Source organism: Ammospiza nelsoni, chromosome Z (genome assembly GCF_027579445.1).
Source record: "Ammospiza nelsoni isolate bAmmNel1 chromosome Z, bAmmNel1.pri, whole genome shotgun sequence".
In the NCBI taxonomy this organism is placed as follows: Eukaryota; Metazoa; Chordata; class Aves; order Passeriformes; family Passerellidae; genus Ammospiza; species Ammospiza nelsoni.
This window is the reverse complement of record NC_080669.1, coordinates 71,943,373-71,964,536: the sequence shown is the minus strand read 5'-3', so window position 1 is coordinate 71,964,536 and position 21,164 is coordinate 71,943,373. Positions and strand designations below refer to the sequence as shown.

Genomic DNA, 21,164 nt, shown 5'->3' with positions numbered 1-21,164 from the left:
ATCAGGTTGCTAAAAGAAAACCACCATGTTCCCCAAAAACCTTCCTTTGCTAACACTACACAAACGGTGCTTCACCATCAAAATTGGAGAGCCTTTCATAACCAGGAAATAAAAAGAAATTACTAGTTGTTTGTATTTCTAAATATAAATTGGAGTATTTCCACTTTGGGGAAAGGAATAATAACTGGTTTCTATGGGTTTAGCTGCTGTAAAAAATTTGTGAGCAGTTTTTTGTATTTAGTAACCCTCAGACTTAAAAAAGCTTTTATGAAATTAAAAATCTATATTTTTACCTTCCCACTTCACTGCAAAATTTCACAATAACTAAATGTTCTTGCGGCATGAAATGAGACTTCCTGTTCTGCATTTTGGCAGCTATGTTGGCTTTTTTCTCAGACAGTTGAAATTGATTTCTTTTTTTAGAGACGAACTCTAAAGAATGGCACGACTACAGCTTGCTACTTTGCAACAATTCACACAGATAGTTCCCTTCTTCTTGCTGAAATTATAGGTAAGTCTAACAGTGAGTTTGAAGGATTATGTGGGTCGTGTTAGTTGAAGGAAACAATGTTTAGGAGTTTAAACTGGCTAGGGATCTGTCTTTCTCCTAATTTGTTTTTTGTTCATTGTACCTGTCACACTGTGTCCCCAGGCCCCACCTGTTACCCATGTTCATTTAAACACCTCTGTCCTGCTTGCTGCTCCTTCTCTCCTCATTCCCAAGTCTGCTGCTGGCTGAGCTTGAATTAGGTCTGCTGGACTTGTTCTTCAGCTGCTTTTTCTAACCTTTTGTTATATGAGGTTTAAAAGAACTGAACGACAGGAGGCCCAGTCGGTGCATTAATTTCCTGATACACTGAGGTTTCATCTGATAATCAATATCAAAAATCTTCACACACCCTCTGAAATCAGAGAAGTGGAAGCTGCATCAGAATCCTTCCCTTCTGTTCATAGTTGCAAATGCCTGCTTGAAAATGTTTTTGTTCTTGCAGGATTTCTCAAGGCTCAGACAGCTCATAAAGCAGAGAAATTTAATAAGAACCTCAAATTTCATCAAAAATGAGCTATTCTGATTTATTTGGAAAATTTTGAAGCCATTGCATTAAACAACTCAAATAGTAAAAGTGGACAAAGCGATCTGATTTTAAAACGCATTTGACAGCCTAGGATATTATATGCATGTTTTACATATGATTTCTGATTTTTTCATCTAGCATGGGTAAATCTCAAGAAAGAGGCCAGAATAGATCTGGAAACTTCTCCCTCTAACTGGCCTGTTAACAATCTTTGCCTGTTAGCAAAAAGAGTGATGGTTTGCTAAGATCTTTATGCCTTCTCTCATCTTCAGGTAGTCATCTACTGCAGCTACTGTACTTTGATGCTTGTGTTTCTCATCCTGTGTGTTACAGCTGTCTTCACAGACTACCATTAAGAATTCTGGTTGTGGTTAAACTATAGTAATCTACTTCTTATTTATGAGTATTAATGTGGAAGACAGCTCCTATTTAATGTTGTTTGTTTCCTTCTTTTTGTCTTTTCTTTTTATCCTTAAAAGTCACATGAATAATCCTAACTTAGAGACAAGGCAGGAGCATAAATTCTGGTCATCCTAAATGGAGCTGGGTGGGGTGGAATTAATTTTTTTATTTCAGTACAAGCTTTGGTAATGGTTTCTGAGAACCAGTGATTCTGAGCTTTATATTCTAATGCATCTCAACAGATAAATTCGGTCAACGAGCATTTGTTGGAAAAGTCTGCATGGATGTGAATAACAGTGTGCCAGAATACAGAGAGATTACTGCTGACTCTGTCCAAGAGACAGAAAGGTAAAATGATAAAATTGACGGCATAACCTTTTAAAGTAAGATTTTTGCTACATCTGAAAAGTGGATGCGAACCTGTCTAAGAGTTTACTGGAGTGAATTTATTAGCAACAGGTTTTTTTGTTCCAACAGTAGCATCCCCTACAGTCCTGGCAGTTCCTGAAAATCCTGGCAGTTCCTGAAAAAGTTGCTGCACAGCCCAAGTATCATCCCTCTGGCTTTTCTAAAGAGAGGGAGAAACCACAGATCTAGGGTTTGAGAGGATATGTCTGTTTTCTTCTGCCTCTTTTCCCTTTCACAGCTCTGTGTGTGGAGGTCCTGGGGCCTGACATACAATGGTGAGGTGGCAGTCAGTTCCTTCATCCCCATTAACTTCTAAGCTATTTCCTTCCATCATTTATGTTAAGACTTTATTCAAGCTGTAGAGCTCAGCTCTCATATACCCCATTTTAAACATTTCTTCTCCATCACAACACCGGTCAAACCACTCCAACATGCAGCTGAGAGAATGAAGGGGAATCAAATGAAGGCAATATTTGTAGTGGAGGGGAGCCAGGACTGGATTATTGCAGCTTACTATCATGTTTCTCTTGTCTTTTGCACCCATGCTCAGAAAACAGTTAAGCAGACACACAGCTCTTCTCATAGGACTATCTATTTACCTACATAAATGTTTCAGATGTCGTGCTGAAAGAGAAAGCCTCTAAGAGTAATATAGATGTCTTTTGGCACTTGTGTGAGGTTGCTCCCTTGTTTTTACAAATCATGCTAAAGGCGTGACAATAAAAGTTAGAAATAGTAATGTATTTCTATAGTGTTTATATTTAAAGAAATGTTTAAAACATGCAGTGTGAGTTACCTTCACTCTTCTAACCTTTGTTTCCCTCTATGTAAATCCCCAGTTTCCATAATACGGTCTGAAAGAAGCAGAACTTCCAATTCTGATAGTTTTAAAAGCTTCAGAAGGATCTAAATAGGTTTCTTTCAAATATCAATCTTCTGCCTCCAATTAATTCCTTTTTGATTGTGTAAAAAGAAATTATTCTGAAGTTTGGGTGAGAGGTTGGTACAAGTACTCCATAGCTGTCTAGGGAATGGGGCTGTGTGCTTCCTGGCATGGAACTGGAGCACTTACCCAAATCACAGCAGTACAACTGCAGAAGGACGAAAAAGCTGCTTCATTAAGAGGGTAACATGTTAGTTGGGTTTTTGTTGCTTGGTTTTTTAAGAATCTAAGAAATGTGATCTGTCACACTGTCAGAAAATGGACTACACTCACTTCAGTTACTTAAAGTCAGCATTCAGAAATATTTATATTGTATGCATGGAAATAAGATACAATTCCAAGTACTTAATATATTAAATTTAAATTCATCAAGAATTTGAATCTATCATTCTTTGTCAAAGAGGATTGAATAAAAACTTGGGGAATTGAACTCTAGATTACCATATATGGTATTATTAGTTATAGTCAGCTGTAAAGATGAGAACCTGTGTTCAAGTCTGTTCTGCTATAGAAGACAGTGATTTGAAGCTGAGCTTCTTTCGTCATAGAGAAGTACATAAGCCAACAAACTATAGCCTATATTTGCAAAACATATTTCATCACATTTCATCAGTTTTGAAACAGCTCACACTGTTCAAAGAATGTGAGAAAGAATGAAAACAACCACATTGAAATTTTGGCTTGTCAACTGGGCATTATATTTCTATTAAACTGTGTATTTTATTGATCAAGTTCTGATCATAAAGCTTCTGATTGAGTGTGATCAGGTTAATTGGTAAGAGGAGAAACAGGCAGATAGTAGTTAATTCACTTGGCATTTTAGCTCTCAAAGTAAGACAATGGTGGGCCCAAACTCCTTTGGTGATTGCAGAAGTCAAACTCAGGTTTCTTGTTTCCATCTGGTGATCTAGTGCAACCTTCAGGGCTGTGAATGTAGCCTCTAGCATAATTTTCTTTTTCCTCTGAAGACATTTGAAAAAATTGATACAATATTGTTGTGATCAAAATTGTACAGTTTGCTTATTATGAACTATAACAAAAAAATTCACAGAGATCCTGTCCAGAAAGCATCTCAAACTGTCTTTCACATGTCACTTACATACACTGAACAAATGGGCTTTGAAAGAATTTCCTCCTTCCAAAGTAGGAGGAAGCTTAATTTGCTCATCTGCATTATCCATAGTGACTACTTAGGGTTTTTTGTAGAGGTCTGAGTGGCATTTTATTTAGCAGAGTAAGTAAATCTTTATTTTCTGGAAGGTAGATAGTCTATACACTAATATTAATATAAGATTTCCAAAAAAATCAAGGCTTCTTTAAGTGAACGAGGACATATGCCTCTACTGCAAGATATAAAATATTGCTGCATCTTTTAAAACTTGGATTTGAAAAGGTTAAAACACTGCAATTTGAATTCATGGACAAACAAATTAAAGTTTGGTTTGTTTTTTCCTTCTTCAATATTGCAGCTGTAGGTTATAATTATGTTTTCAATTCATATAATGTACCATGTGTTTGGTTTTCAGGGAGAACTCAGAATAATTACTACTTGTCTAATGCTAAGCATTGCAATGAAAAAAACATTTGCATGTTCAGAGTCAAATTCAAAACTAGCATAATTGGTGTCACTAAGCTGACTTCATTGTGTTCCCTTTTTTTATTTCATCTGAAAATCTGGCTCAAAATTTTGTAAAACAATTGATCTGTCAGAAATGTTTTACAGGGTATCCAAGTATGTATTTTTTATATTTTTCATAATTAATAACATAGAGGACAGATTTATAGCAACTTTATTTCTACCCTTTTTCAGGTTTGTTAGAGAACTACTGGAAAAGAAAGTAAGTAGTGTTCTTTATTGAATTCACTTCTGTATTCAGAAAATGCTGTGTAAACACATGAAATAATTAATCTTGCTATCCAAATCTGTTGTCTTAGTGACAAATCAATAAATATACATATGTCTGTGTAATAGACAGATATCATCACTCTGAAAAATGTTCTGGTCATGTTGAGAAAAGTACTTGTAACAGTGTAAAATCAGTTTTCTGTTCTCAGAGCAGTGCAATGTTCTGCGTGTTTCTCTACTGAGTTAAAAAACCTTGCTTCCTAGAAAGGATGATTTTCTTGTTAGGAAAGGTGGAGTTCAGTTTAGCACTCTTAGTATAGAGATAGACAGACTAATTGAAGGAATTCTCACCAGCAGAAATCACTATTCTTTTAGTAAAGTTACTAATCCACTATAAAATTAGTGTTTTGTGTCAGTGCGTGTCTTAAAGTGTGTTTCTAATAACCTTCATGCTTCCACTCCAGTGGTAAAGATAAAAGTTTACACTCCAACATTATACAGAGCAGTACTTTTCTGAGTACTTTTCTTATCAGCCTTTGGTTTTCAGTGGCTTCTTTTGACATCCCACCTCAAAATATTCAAGAGCAGCTGCCTGGAGTTTAATGCCTAATCTGAATGTATCACTTGAGTTAGTTGGCTAATTTGCAAAGACCTGAGCTCCTTTTTTCTGGGAGATAATACAAGGAACTGCAGTCCAAGTTATCACTTACTGGCTTGTGCTAAACTCTGGCCTCTGACTGGTGACAGAATTGCAGTCCTGCTGACTGTTTTAGGAAAATTTTAATCTAGAGATGCAAGGTGTAAACCTCTGTAGTTTTTAGTGTCTCCTCCCCTGTTTCCTGTATAGCATATTTGATTATACCACCATTCTTCTTCATATAAGGAGTTCAGGGGTTTGTTGCTGTTATGAGTAAAGAGGATTGAACAAGAAAATGGCTTTGGTTTTATAGAACTTGCAGTTTTGCATAATTTTATCTTCAATGGTCATGGAAGTGTGACTGAAAAAAATCTGGTCATTCAACTGACCTCTCATCATGCATTTAGACTGTTAGCAAATATGAAAAACTATCCAGTGCTGCTGAAGGCTGGCAAAATTTCAGGGACTTGATGAAAGTTCAAATAAAAACACGTTCTTTAATAAAGTTCATTAAAATTATGGTCAGAAACCCCCACTTTCATTCTCTGTTTCTGCAACGAGATGTCTAATGAAAGAAAGGAAATAACTGTACAGCTTAATTTGAGATGGCAAGGATGCAGTAAGCAGTAAGCAATGAAGACAAAATGTAATTGCCGTGTAAATGCTAGTCTTATGGTTGCTGAAATATATATGTAGAATGCAAATGCCATCTTCTATTATTTTCAGTATCCCAGAGTACAGCCTATCATAACCCCCCGCTTTGGCCCCTCCTGCACAGAGGACTTGCTGAATGCCCTTGGGGATTTGGCACAAACCCACGATCTCCATGTGCAGGTAAGCCCTCAGAGCTCTGTGTGCCATTTGAGTGGTGTGGACAGACAGCATGCTGACCATCTAAAGATGCCTTTGATCTCAGCATCCACTCTGTTGTAGGCTTGTTCTCTCTTTCACTTCACAATAACATCGTGTATTATTTTATCTATTATTTTAACATCTTCCTAAAATTGGAAGTGGAGCCATTGTGTCACCACATCACTGAGATGGACAAGGAACAAATGGAGCTATTTCTTTAAGTTCTATGAAAACTTCTTCAGGTCTGATGAAAAAGGAGATGCAAGGACTAGATGGAACCATAGGCTTTACAGGCACTATTTTTTATGAATGTATGTTTAGCACCAGTAGATTGCTCAGAAGGTTGCAATGTCAGGTTCAATGCTGTTTAAAGGACTTGCTCTATGCATTTTCTTATTGCAGAGTCACATAAGTGAGACTGAGGAAGAAGTCAAGCTTGTGGAGAACATGTTTCCTGCCTACCAGAATTACACTGAACTGTATGATAAAAACAAGCTGCTAACCAGCAAGGTAGCCACATTAAAAATTCCCAAATATGACTTAAATTAATCCATGTAGAGAATATGATGGTTTGATATATTTACCTGAAAAATTTGTTTTGTTCTGTGAAGGTCAGTGACATCTGGGGAAAAGTAAATTTGTTTTATGTTCTATGTTGAGTTGCTGGATCTTTAAACAAGTCCTCTGTGTTCCTAAGTATTTTAGAGGAAGTGAAAAAGAAACATATTTTATGCTACCTGATTAATTTTCTAAAGGCTCAAGGAGAATTAGGGCAGTGGGATTAGAAGGAGGCAAGATAAAGCTGGTGTTGTAGGAACTGGTAATTCTTGGACAGTACCTAGTTATCCTTATATTCCAAGGATGTTACCCAGTCTTTCCAGTTTGTCTGAAGGTTTCTTCTGTGGTGTTACGTTAGGACCAGTAACATTTTGTTCCTATGGAGAAGCAACCTTGCCTGTTAAATTCTAAACATCTGCCTCACTTGCAGACAGCTGCACTTTACTGCTCTGACTATCCACAAGTACTCTCACCTCATTTTACCAACTTATTTTACTGAGCTTTGACAGGCACACTAGCCCAAAGAGTTGAAATTCATTGCAGCTTTGTGCTGTTGAGATAAATGTTCTATACCTGCCCACAGTAATTACAGGCTAGAGACCCAGGGCACATCTAATTAGATAGTGGACTGCTCCTGCAAAAGTGAATATGAAGAACCCAACTACAGTCAGCGTACCTAAACCTCAGTCAAGTTCATTTAAAAATTTGAGAGAGAATTTTCAGTCGCACAAGGGGCAGGTGGAAACTGCCAAGGAATTAGCTGCTGAGCTCCCATTTCTGTGTTTGAAATTTTACCCCAGTAAATGACTTGTTCACTGTCCTTTTTGCTGAGAAATCAATATGGACTAAAGAAGTACGTACACAGAATTGACCTTTGCTTTCTTATGTGGTCCTTTGCGTGCTGATGTGGTGTGCAAGTGTTCTAAAGAGCATATTTGTGCTGCAAAAGCACAGGTCCTAATTCTGTGACTTGTATGCACACAAGTGAAAATGGTCATGAAAAATCATGATTACTGATGCCTTCTGGAGTCAGGCCCCTGGATATTTGGGTAAGGATGCTATTAAACACAAGCACAGCAGCAGAACCTCAGATATTGTCTCCCCATACTCTCAAACTAAGACACCAAATCAATTTTTTTTTAAGTGTTTTAAAAGCGGGGTTTTTTTTTGGAGCTGTTGCTGAAATGTTTCTTTCCTTTTAAAAACAGCACAGATTGGCAGGGATATGGTTCAGTAGCTACCATATGTAGGTCCTTATCTGAAGATGAGGCTATTCTCTTTGTGTTTTCAGCTACAGTGAGCTTGATGAGTAGAGATGAGAGGGGTACAGTGCCATTAGGAGATGCTCAGTGGAAGCAGTCTCAGTGCCATGCTCAATTTTATGTGCAGATTGCAAGATCTAACAGAGCTCTTGCTCCTCTCTTTCAGTGGGCATTTGGCATATGAGGTAACGCCAATTAGATTTGAATGGGAATAATTGGTTTATCCACCATTAAATTATCCTATCCTATCCTATGTTTTTCTTGTGAATTTATTTTTAAAGTCAGTTATGTTGGCTAAAAAGTAGAAGTAATTTGTCAGTTGCATAAAAAATTAATTATATTTTACATAAAGAATATTTAATCTCATTCTCTTTCCCTGGTGCAAACCTTTAGAGAGCTAATAGGAAACATGCTAAGAGTACATACATCTTCCATTTTATTGGATGTTTTCCTAGCCCCAGTACTTAATCTCTGTGTTAGCTACAAAATATAAATTGTAAGCTTGCTACAGCACTAGGACAACTGGGAAGTTCTCGCTTTTGTCTTTGGTCATAGCAGTCACTGCAAGAGCAAGTATCCTGTATTCTTATATTTAAAAAATGCAAAAAGGCTGAAGGAATGATATGTCAGGCACATTGAAGTTAATCAGCTTTTCCCTTGTGGGTTTTAAGAGCTTAATTCAAGAAGTGTATTAATTTCACTAAATGGTAACCTATCCTTTTTGGCTATTTAAAGAAGTGCAGCAAACCTCATAGCCACAGAAATAAATGAAATATTGAGTAAATTTGTGATTCTCTTTTTCTTTAGACTGTGATGGCACATGCCTGTCATCTTTCTGAAGAAGAGCTGAAACTTTTTAGTCTTCGTGGAGCTGCAATTTCGCATTGCCCCAATTCTAACTTTTCGTAAGTTAAAAAAAAGAAGGAATGGTGCATAATTAAATAAAGGTGTAGTTTGTGTAGTACCCTGAGTCAGTGCTACCATTACAAAACTATGATATAGAAGGTATATGATACCTCATTACACCATAAATGACATTGGATTGAACATGACTATTCATTATCCACTTCTGCATAGCATGCTCTGGACGAGTTTGTGGTCTTTCAGTTTAGTTATTGCATCTATATCCATATCTATATAAATACTTCTTTTCTAAAAATTTGTTTCTTTTGACTGTTCTCTCAGTAGTAGATGTCAGTGGAATCTCTCTTTTCCCCTGAAGTCTGTTAATGTTTTGGGGAAATGGACTATAAAGTCTTCTTTCTGTTGAACTGACATGAGATACTGCATGGTATCCGGACAGAATTAGTAATTAACCAAATCTTGTACACATTGAAGGAAGGTCTTTGTCATAAAATGGCTCTGCAGCCCTGCTTCTTCTGAACTTTTTCTGCACGTAGCACACAGAACATGTTTCTTCTTCCAATCCAGGATGTGCAGCGGTGTCTTAAATGTGCAAAAGGTTCTCGAACACAATGTGAAAGTTGGTCTTGGCACAGGTTAGTAGTTTGCTCTGAAAGTGTTTTTTTCTGGAAACCATTGGGAGATACATTCACCTGTTCATATTTAAAAGTCAGCATGTCTCCAATTGCTGGTCCTCCTTTGTTTTCTCCACTTGAGTAAGCAAGTGTAGACAATTGAAATTCTAGGGTTGGTCCAAAACTCTTTTAAAACAAATTTAAAAAATTAGTGAAGAGTTTTGTTGCTGTTATGAGCTTAAACAGGGCCTGAACATCAACTTTTCAGGTTTCTGTTTTTGTGTTGTGTTCTGTTCTCCTGACTGTGTGTGAGAGCACCTTTTTTGGGAATTATGCCTTCAGAGACAGTGCTTAGCTGTAGAACTTGTTTGGTTTACCACATATGTCACTTCAGAATTTTGAATTAAAACTTGTAGAAATTTAACATAGAGATTTATACCCAAAGCTTGTTTCTAAGACTCTGATCCCTTCTAGATGTTGCAGGTGGATATTCAGCTTCTATGCTTGATGCTATAAGGAAAACAATGGTGGCATCTAATAGCCTTCAGATCAATAAAGTGAATGAAACAGGACTAACTCTTAAAGAAGCTTTTCAGCTAGCCACTCTGGGAGGAAGCCAAGGTAAGAAGAAAATTCTATCATGTGCACACAAAGAGCTACAGCTCTCTTTGATTATATGTCTTCCTGTCTTCATGGGAGATTCACAGATTTTCTGGTCCAGAGTGAAATCTAACTGGTAGGCAGAGATAATCCTTCAGTTTCTCATACTCACACTAGGCTTTTTAGAGAAGAATACTCTATTAATGCTGAGAGTTTAATAACAAAATCTTAATGGCTTTTCAGGGTTGTACATTTGCTTTGCAAAGATCCTCAGACTTAGTCATAAGGCTGTAAGTGCTTGTCTGTTTATTGTACCAGCTGGAAATTTGTTTTCTCAGCAACTATCACCTAGAAGAAGAACTGAAATTACTGTAAAATCATGCATTCTATTTGTCATGAGTTTCTAATTTTGCTTGTGCTTTTTGAGCTGCCAGTGAGGCAGTTTGTTGCAAATCAAAACATCATGCAAATCACTCCTCACTCAGGGAAGAGGAGAAAAACAGGTTTTCCACCATGGTTGTTCAAAACACAATTGCATTTGCAGAATGCAATCATGTAGTATATAGGTTATCCAGTTTTGGAGAACCAATTTTGCTGTAATCAGTGTGCACATAAAAATAGATACAATTAGAAAAGTTTTAGTATAACTGGTGTGATTTAGCAGAGAGGAAATCCACATGTAAGTGAAAACCTATTATTGTTTCAGTTACCAGAAATGAGCTCACTACCTTCTAAAGCACTGGTCCCAAATCTTCTCATTGTAACCTGCCTGTAGCTGCCAAAAAGCTCCACTGGGAATTATTAATGGAAGCTTAAAAGATGTAGTGAAAATGTCAATCAGGTCTTCTCAGAACTGAGTTTGAATTCCTGGAGAGTGTAATGGGGAAAACAGAGAAGACAGAAGATGAGCAGGGAACAAATAGTGTTCTTTTTCCTGCAATATATATGCTGTTATATATATACTGTTTTATATATATATATATATATATATATATATATATATATATATATATATATATATATATATATATATGCTGTTATATATATACAGAAAGGAAGACTTATAAAAATCCCAAACTCATATGTGGCTTCCCTTCCCAGCTACTCCTGTGTTTTTACTATATTAGGTTTCCTTAGTAAAGTGTTAATCTTTTATATTGATTTTAAGCTGTTTTATCCTTACTGAATCAATTTTAAGGGTAGAATATAAATTATTTCTACAAGCTTCTTGTAGCCTGGATACTGAAAGGAAAAATTTCAGTAGCAGAAATTTAAATGAGTGATTTTTTTTTTAATAGTTTGCTTTGTTAAGACTTCTAAACACTTATCACCCTCTTGTGTTTAATCTAAAAATTGCATTCTGCTCAAAAACCTGAAGGAATATGAGATCATTTTTGTTGAAAGTAGTAGGTAATCAAAATATTTCAGAATTTGTAGGAGTTTAAATGTCTTTAAGATATTGTGATATTCCTGCCACTCACAAACTTCAATGACTTCTTAAAGTAACTTCAAGACTGAATTTCCTTTATCAGTGCAATCTGAAAACAAATAAATTATTTGCAGGTATTATGCTCTTTGATGACTTAATTTCAGAGTATTGGAAAAATAGATTTAATTCACAGGTACTTTCTAGAAATTAAAAGGGCCCTAATTTATTTCTAAAGATGCACAGGGGTTTCTCTTTAGGAATTCTAAGCACTAGCAAGCACCCAGTCCCTGAAGATGAATTTGTAGGTTTTCAGGGCATGTGGACCTGAGAACTTGTGGTTGTAATGAAATTTTGAAAAAAAAAGCTAAATAATAGACCACAAGGCAAGCCATAGAGGTAGGTATGAGACCTTCAGACTGGCCATGATTATTTCTCCACACCATATTATTATTTGTTCCTGCTAATTGCAATTACCACTGGATACCTGTTCTATTATCATATTACTATTGCAATATGTCTATAAAAACTTTCAAAATTGCTTAAACTTTTAAAAAAATGCAGTCTAATACTGCCTTAGCAAGATGAATGTTATTATATGCTTTACTGTTTCTCATTGCCCCATTTGGATTTTGAATGTTTTTTGGAATATAAGCCATTGTTTCTTAAGTGCTAACATATTATTCAAATTGGTTTTGGGTTTTTCCTTGTAATCATTGAAATTTTTGTTTGTCTTATGAATATTTCAAGTTAGTTCCAGGTACTACTACATGGTAGGAGGAGGCTGGTCCTGAAGACTTATTTGTGAGCTTATTTTCTTCCTCAGCTTTAGGACTGGATGGTGTGATTGGAAACTTTGAGGTGGGAAAAGAATTTGATGCACTGCTAATCAACACAAAGGCTTCAGATAGCCCTTTTGACTTGTTCTCTGCTGATGATTTTGAGGTAATCAGAACAGGATTGATGATCAGAACATGAATGGAAGTGATGGGGGAGGTCCATGATACAGAAAAGGTCCCTTGAGAGTGATTCTGGTGGCTGGAATTGGGTGTCCTACACCTGCGTGTTCCTGCATGTCCATGGGGTTTTTGTTCATCAGAATATTGCTGACCCCAGTGACAGTGCCACAACACCATAGCAAAAATGCATGTAATATTTTTAATGCTCATCTTATTAGCCCAAGATGGCAATTACAGTTATGTATTTGCAGTGACAAATGGCAGCTGAGAATAAGCAATTTATTTTTAGTCAATACTTAGAGCTCAGACTGAAAAATCTCAGCCTGTTCCCAGAGAAAGGTTAGGTTGACTTTTCTGTATTGCTGTTACAAAATGAAGCAAGCACTCAAGATGGCTAATTTGAGTTAGAAGCACAGTTTTTATGTTAATGTTAAAGCAGCGTTGGTTTTATGGTAGGGAAACACCTTCTCATTCAAAAACCTTCTCTGACCAAAAAAGATAGTTAAGAGCAGTTATTGGAGTTTATAGGTGTCGTCAGACTACCTGGAAATAATTCCAGTTCTGTAAAAAGAATTATTTTTAAGTTTAAATCTAAACCTTTTAAGCTAAGTTGTTGGTCCTTAGCACTTTACAAAAATTTAAATTTTGCCTTGTTTTCAAAAAGCAGATTATGTATATTAAGTTTTTATTTCACTATTACTAAGAATATTTAGGGGAAGTGTTTTAATCAGTTCTTTCAAGCTTCAAATGATTATGAACCGGGACAGCACATATTGCTTTCTGAATTTGTTTTCTTCCATTTTTTTAAAGGACACTCTCCAGAAGTTCCTGTATCTAGGTATGTTTTGAATTTCAGCTCAAGTTGAATTCTCATTTCCTATATCAAATGTCTCAATTAATATTGGGGTTAATAATAAATGTATTTTTACATAAGTAAGTATACATTTGTTTGCAGTAATTAAATATATTTATTAAACTATCATGTGAACATTAACATGTCCCCAGTAATTAGCATTAATATTTGACAATAATAAATACAAACTGGCCTATGATTATAATTGTTTGTAAACATGTCTGGGCAGTGTCCGGGCTGGGGCTGTGCTGCTGCTGTGTTGTGATGTTGGGGTGCCTGGTGCCAGCTGTGGCCACAGCTGTGTCATGCTGTAATGAGGCTTTTGCCTTTCTGAGGACCTGTCTCACCAGCTTTCTTGGTGGCTGGTTCAAAGCCAGTTCAGATACTGTGCAACAAATGATTTTCTGTACAGATACATATTATTTTGGAGGTTTGGATCTACTGAATATACAGAAAATCCATTGCAGTACTGCAACAGCTGAATGCTATGTTTATTTTTTTTTTAAGAACACATGGGCTGCTAAAATATTTATTAATTTTTGTGGTAGCCCTGACTATTTCTCTCCAAATGGACTTTCTTAGTTCTAGGAAATGGTTGCTGCAAATAATGTGTTCCAAAACTGTTTTTTTAGACTGCATAATTGTCATTAATTAAATCAGTGTTTGTATTTATAAACAAACCTCAGTTTTGACCATGTTATTTCAGGTGACGATCGGAATATTTCTGAAGTGTATGTGGCTGGAAAGCAAGTGGTTCCTTTTTCAAGCTCTGTATAAATCCATTTTCTGTTTGCAAAATATGCTGCTGATCATTCTGCATCTGATTTGGAAAAGATTGATTAAGTGCAGTGCCTGATCATCAGGAATGACACCTCACTTTTGGATAATGGTAAAAACTTGCATACATTGAAAATTTTGTTAGACCTTTCAAGAACTACTATACTGTAACTTTCATAGTTCTAGAGGGAATGGCTATTTAAATTTCTTTGTAAAAATAGCATTTGTGCATTGATTGGGGATTTGATGAATACCTTATTTAAAGAGGACACCTGCTGCTCTATTTAATAATAGTGTAGGAAGCATTATGTAGTACAATGAAATACTCATTTTCTATAGGAATTGAAATAAAAAACCCCAGTGCTTGTAAATTGATTCTGCAGGTAATGAATATCATGGAAGACTGCAATTTCCATAATATTATTATCAAGTATGGAAAAATCAGTGTCCTTTTGGAGAATGTAGTTTTCAGTTTTTCCTATGAGTTTAAAAAAAATTAATTTAAAATGTTCTATTTTAAGAAGAGTTAAGTCAGAAGTGTGTGTTTATAAATAAATAAGGGTCCTTATTTAAGAGTTTAGGATCGTCATTTGTAGTCAGACACTTCATTGAATTACCTTGATCTGAGTGACGGCTGAATGAAACTTCTCTTAAATTAGAAGCAGGCACTAAGATATCTCCGCAGGCTACACAAAGGCAAACAAATAAGGAGGGTTTTCTGGACTAGAGGAGGTACTTCATTTAGTTCAGCATCCTGCAGAATCTTCCCAAACTCATTTGCTCCTGACTGTTCAGACAGGATGATATGATGATGTCCCTTCTCCTTTCTGTAAGGGAAGTAAATGCATTTAAAAATTTCCAGGAGAAAGGGTCTCTTTCTGGCCATTACCACCTTTGACTTGAGGTGAAAATCATCACTGAAAATAGCAGCTCAGCTTTACTGTGCTCTTTGCGTTTTTCAATGTGGCAGCCATAATTCCAGCCCTGTAGAATTCCAGGATTCCAGGTAAAAAAATATGCCCTTTTTGTTTTGGACATCTGTGTGACTTCCTTTCCTAAAATGGCATATTTCCCTGCCCTTTTTGTTTTCTTTTGGGTTTTTTTTCTAAGTTTTTTTAATTTATTTTTTTAGATTTGTTTGATGAGGGGATTTCTTCTTGTTTCTCTATTACGTTTTTGCAACGCAAAGAATGTGCGCTTTAATTTCAGGGTCATTAGAGACCAATATTGTATTTAGACACTGTAAACATGCGTTGAATATGGTTTTAAGGCCTACTTCAAACTTCTTTGATTTCACCAAGCCTTGTTTTGCACTTTTATCTCACTGCCTGGGGATATAGGACTTACCTCTGTTTACAAAACAAGGGGGGGTCACTGCACCAAAGTTTCACTATGTGTCTACTTCAGAGAGAGTGCTTGGCCAACGCCACTCATAATGCTATGATTTTAAAAGAATTTTCAGAGCTTATGTATTGTTATGATTATGCTTTCATGAGACAGCATAGCGTCAAGGGGAAGTGTAACAGCTAATTTGGGCACTTTTAGCAGTACAGTCAGTGTTCAGTGTGGTTTCCTTGCCAAAGCTGAGGAGCTGCACCAACAGCAGGGAATGACCAGGAGGTGCCTTGCAGGCATCACCTGGATGCAGCCACTCCCTGGGAGCTGGCTCAGGTGTCCTGCTGCTTGCTGGAGGCACAGCCCTCCTACCCACTATGTTCCAAGGCTCCTAAGGCTTTAGGAGTCAAAATCTAAGGATTAAGATTTACACATTCCATCAGGGTGTCTTCTCAACCATTATGTTTTGCATGTGTCCCAATCACCTACACGGTAGCACACTTGTTCAGCAAATAACCTTCAGCTTTCTAGATTGCTTTCCTGATTCAGGGACATCTATTCTCGTGAATTTTGACATTAATTTAATTGACCAAATTTCACATTTCAAAGCCAAAGAACTGTGAGACACATGTTTTAATCCTCCCAGTTACTGTTTGAAACTATTTTTAGGGAATTACATGGTTTTCAGCTTTGGCCTTCCTGTGGCGAAGAAAGATGACACAGGCTTGTGTACAATGTATGCTAGTGCCCTACTTCTTTGTCTCCAGAGCTATGAATTAAATCTATGCTTTTATTTTAGTGATAGTCTTAACTGTCTCTGACTTAATTGTTTTCCCATTATTTTGTGGTGTTTTTAAGAAAGGGATTCAGCATTTCTTAAAATACTTTCGGAGGGTGGACAGATTACTTATTTGCAATATGAGAACACGCTAAAACTTTAACAAGTTCAGGACTACACCGCTGGCCCAATTATAAAGGGACTCTAGAATAACTGCTGCCATTGAGCTTTGTATCTGAATTTTTACTGGGTCATGAGCTGTTTGACTCCTGTTAAATTCAGGGACAAAGTAGGAACTCCTCTTTTGATTATAGCTTTTCTAATGTCTAGTATCCAGACATTACCCAGACATAGCAATGGAAAATCATCTTTTTAATAAGAATCTCAGCTGGAGGAGGAACTCTGCCTGCAGGTAGTGCCCTGGGCTGCCTGCAGCACTCTGCAATGCCCAAGATGGATAACATTACATTAAATGCTGAGGTGTTAAGAGGTACAGGAAAGAAGTCTGAATTTGATGTTTGAGAGGCCAGTGGAGGAGTTCGTATAAAAAATAAACTCATGGTCTTTTGACAGCAGCATTTAAATAGATTTGAATGGAGAAAAAAATGTGCTGCCAGAAAAGCTAAGTGGGCTCATCTAAGGCAGTCCCAAAAGCTTGTTCAGAGGAAGATGGCTTATGCACAAAAATTTAAAGGTTTTAGGTCATACAAAGAATGTAATAGCCAGAATTGTCTGAAGTAATTTAGGGAAAATTACTCACTAAGGATCACTAAGGATCCCACTGTAAAGTCTTGGTCCTTGAGACTCTGTGCCTGTGTGTAGATTGCCAAGATGTTTGTTTAGGTGGGGGAGGATCAGTGGATAAAAGGGGTTACTGCTGAAACTTCATGCACACTCTGTGCATCTCAAGACTACATCTATTCTGCTTCCTTGCTTGGTGACCCTACTGCATATGCACTTTGAAACTGGCCCAGTAATGGATTCAGATTCTTAGTGTCTCTTTTGGAGACTGGAGAATATTTGGAAGGCAGCTTAATTCTTGTATAGCAAACCACTCTGCAAACTGAACCAAGGTTCAACAAGGGAGAATGACTGGGAATTTAGAGCAGTACTATTGTCTCAAACCAAAATGCTAATAGAGGCTAGAACTTGAACTATTTTCCATCTGTCCTCATCCCATCACAGAACTTAGTAGCTGAATACAAATTGAAGCAACCCTCTTCTACCTTCCTCCCTTTCCCCCAACACTACCCCCTTAAAAAAACTAAACAACCAAAAAAATTCCAAACCTTAAGATGAAACAACTGAACATTAAGAGGATATGAGTATGTGGAAGAAAATAAAGGAATAATTTTCAGTCAGTATAAATTGAAAAATATGACAGTATAAATTGATTGATTAAAGATAAAACCTCTGGAAAAATGTACATGCAACAGATTCCAGATGTCTCTCCCCACAAGTTTTCTTACCAGATGGTGGATGAGATCTTTCTTTCTTAATATGTCTTTATGTTCAATGGTAGCACGCCATTCAGACAAAGGGAAAAAAAAGGGTATTTGTGTAGAGCTTGCTTGTTGGGACAATATGCTTACTGTGTTCTATGGTCAGATGAGCACTTATTTATTATAAATAGAATGCATTTGAATTACTGTTATGTGTTGATCTCATTGTGTCACTTTAGGTTTTGAAATACTAGTAAGAATTGCCTATGCATTATGCAGCATTATTTGAATTATTCATGTGTGGCAAGTGGAGTTCTGCACTTTAAAATGTTGCCTTGGCCTAATGTTTATATTTACGCTGTATTTTTGTGTAATCCTAAGGTTTTGTAGGGGAAAAAAGTGTATTTTTTCACTGTACTGAAATTTTCAGTAAGTTGGCTTTCTTTTAGAAAAGGGAACTTTAAAATTACCCTGTCTAAAATTCTGTGCCTGATTATACACTCATGAATGGAAAGAATTATAATGGTTTTATGAACTTGAATAGTAACATTTAATATAAAAAGAAGTGAAGATAAATAGAATTTTTTTCAAATATAATTATTATAATGCAATGCAAATCAGCAAAAGGTATTACTGTTGAATAGCTACAGTTAAATTGAGCAAAAGAGAACACAGTTATTCTTGATTATTTATTTAAAAAAATACTTAAGCCCAGGTTCTTTCAAAGGATATCGCAGTTTTAAAAGGAAAAGACATTAATGTCATTACTCAGATGACCTGTTTAAAATTATTATTTAAAGCATTTCCAGGAACAATCCATAACAGATGATAAGGTGGACATCTTTGAAAGTTCTGGATTTTCATTAATAAACTATGCTGCTTTATTTGCAGCCTGGTATGTGTTAGGAGTCAACTCACCTGTAAAATGATAGTGTAGAGTCATAGAATAATCTAGGCTGGAAGGGATCCTCAAGGATAATTTTGTCCAGCTCCTGGCCCTACATAGCACCATCCCCAAGGACAGGGAAAAAAATTATTTCAGAAGACATTTGAAAATACTGGTAGCAGAATACAAAATACTGCAAAGTAGAAAGGAGATCGATCTGAGGAGCTCATAAAAGGAAGATGATATGTCAGTAAAATTTTAGCCGTGAAATGCTCAGAGAAAAAGATACATTCCCGGGTAATGATCCATTAGATCATGGATATCATTCCTTCTAAAAGTCGTGGAGGTCCAAAACCTGACCAAGTTTCCAAAGCAGTTGTTTACATACTTAATAATAAAGGCCCAGATACCTGCTCATGGCATAATTATGTAACTCTTCACAGCTTCTAGAGCTTGGCTCCAAGATTTAAATCAAAATTACCTGTAATGGCTCCAGAGGAAATGTAATGTAAGGGCATATTATGTTTTACCTACACCTGTCCTGTGAAACATTGAGCACTGGCCAGAACGGAGGCTGAATTAGTCTGGTCCCAGTGAACAATTTCTGTCTGTGCCTGCCCCAGACATCATTCCCTGTCATGTGCCTGGTGATGCAGTGATAACCCAGTCCAGCACAGGCAAGCAGTCTGGTGTGACTGAAGTACTGAATACAAACTCCTCTAAATATCAGATTGTTTAGGAATTAAGCTCATTGTTGAGACCAATGCATACAATTTAAATCACACAATCATATATCTAGTACTGAACTTCTAGATACTAGGACTTTGGCTTAAATCTCTGGGGTTTTTAAGTCCTTGCACTAAATGTGCAACAACTCATGCTTCTCTCAACAGAGAAACCAGCAAACTACATCCCCGAGGTATGAAAAAGAGTAACAACAAGAACAACAAATACCATTCTTGTGAGGCCAAAAGGACATCAGCAGCATTAACAACAATCTGTTGTTTGAAGTTAATAGAACTGTTAGTTTATGTGAAAAGGCTGAGCTCAGTTTCTGGGAGACAGTTTCCTGGAAACTTCAGTGGAAATTCTTTCTTAGAAAATGCCCAGAATCAGTGCGCTCCTACCAAAAGGTCCTTTGTGGCTTCTGCAGAGGCAGTCACTTCTGCAGAAGTGAATGCCTTATTCATGCCTAGATCCTCACTTCTTTACCCTGTCATGACTCGTGTGTATTAGCTTTAATTCTGGTATTGGTTTGTGGTTTCTCATAGACTGAGTCTTAGTTTGAAAATAACTATGGTAAAGGAGTGGAGTTGAGGGAAGGATAAGGATAAATGGCAATCTTACACCAGTCTGCCTAATGCTCCAACACAAAATATTTGTCCCACCAGGTAGATGATGTTACACTTGCACAGCTCTTAGACTCAATGATTTGGCTTAATGACTTGAGTCAACTCGTAACAATTAAACCCAGTCAAGGCTAGGACATAAACTGTGAACAGCTGACAAATACATAAAGGTGTTTTACTGTGATCTGCACTTAAGCCATCAGCAGCTTTCCTTGGCCAAGTGCTCTGTGGCATATTTAGATACAGAAAACTGGAGATAAGCCAGCAGGAGAAGGCGCCAGTTTTGGTGACGACTGAAGGCTCTAAACTGCATCCTATCTGGCCTTGTGGCTTTGGAGCTGGGTTGTGTACTCCTCTAACAACTTTTAGTGATGAAGCTTTTAGAAAGGATTAGCATGTGCTCCTTACCTGAGGATGTTTGCATCCCTTGCTTCAAGACAAATTTTCTTTCCCCAAAGGAGAGTTCACACCTTGCTGAAGTAAGTTTTTCTGATGCTGATTTGTCTGCTTGTCACCTGTTGTGCATAAGCTCTGGTTCATGTGAAAATGCCTAACTGGAGATAATGTTGTTGAATTTATCCTTCCTTTTGTACTTGTGCAGTTTCAAGGAAGAACAATGTATTAGGAGAAATGGTATATGCGATTTCCACTGTTCTGCTTGGTTTTGGTCACGCTAAATAGGAAGTCATGTACTGTTGAAACAAAATAAAGAGGCCTTGTGTTTACACCAACCCTCGTCTCTTTCTGTATTTGACTTTTGAGAAGAGAGAGAAAGCTGACAAGCTGACTAATAAACAATGAAGGCCAAAATACACAGAAACATACCCTGTTCTCTGGGGAACCTGGGCAACTTCCCCCATGACAGAAATTTGCAAAAGGGGATCTTTTTTTCAGATTCAAAGCTCTTACAGATTTTGATGTATATTTATTACCAAATTGTTGGCTTCATAAATCAAAGCCAGTGTTCAGTAGCCACTTTATTTTTTTGTGTTGAAGTATACTGTCCTGAAATGCTTGCTTCTTCTGCTTAACAAGAGTCACATATCCTTTGATGCGTGTTTCTTCACTTTCTTATTTTTCAAAGTTTAGGCATAAAAATCTCCCCAGTCTAAGCATCAGTGAAACTCACCAGAAGTGGATTTTGTTAAAACAAAAACTGCCATAAGAAGACCACTAATTGCACACTGAGGAATTGTATACTGAAATGTTGAGAATTATGTGCAAGCTGTTATCAACTCGCTCAAAATTTTGTGCACAAGAAATAAAGCTGTTCTGTATTTTCATCAACCAGCAGAAG

At 36.7% G+C, this 21,164-nt stretch overlaps 1 protein-coding gene across 1 annotated transcript in view; it reads left to right on the top strand.

Moving 5' to 3' along the window:
- GDA (guanine deaminase) overlaps positions 1–20,598 on the top strand; it is a 29,730-nt gene extending 9,132 nt beyond the window's left edge. The window contains exons 4-14 of the mRNA XM_059491848.1: positions 424–511; positions 1,721–1,826; positions 4,640–4,667; positions 6,039–6,146; positions 6,567–6,674; positions 8,792–8,889; positions 9,416–9,483; positions 9,937–10,083; positions 12,315–12,433; positions 13,258–13,285; positions 14,007–20,598. Coding sequence (XP_059347831.1) covers positions 424–511; positions 1,721–1,826; positions 4,640–4,667; positions 6,039–6,146; positions 6,567–6,674; positions 8,792–8,889; positions 9,416–9,483; positions 9,937–10,083; positions 12,315–12,433; positions 13,258–13,285; positions 14,007–14,077 — 969 coding nt within the window. The 3' untranslated portion in view covers positions 14,078–20,598. The remainder of the gene's footprint in view (positions 1–423; positions 512–1,720; positions 1,827–4,639; positions 4,668–6,038; positions 6,147–6,566; positions 6,675–8,791; positions 8,890–9,415; positions 9,484–9,936; positions 10,084–12,314; positions 12,434–13,257; positions 13,286–14,006) is intronic.
- The last annotated feature ends 566 nt before the right edge of the window (positions 20,599–21,164 follow it).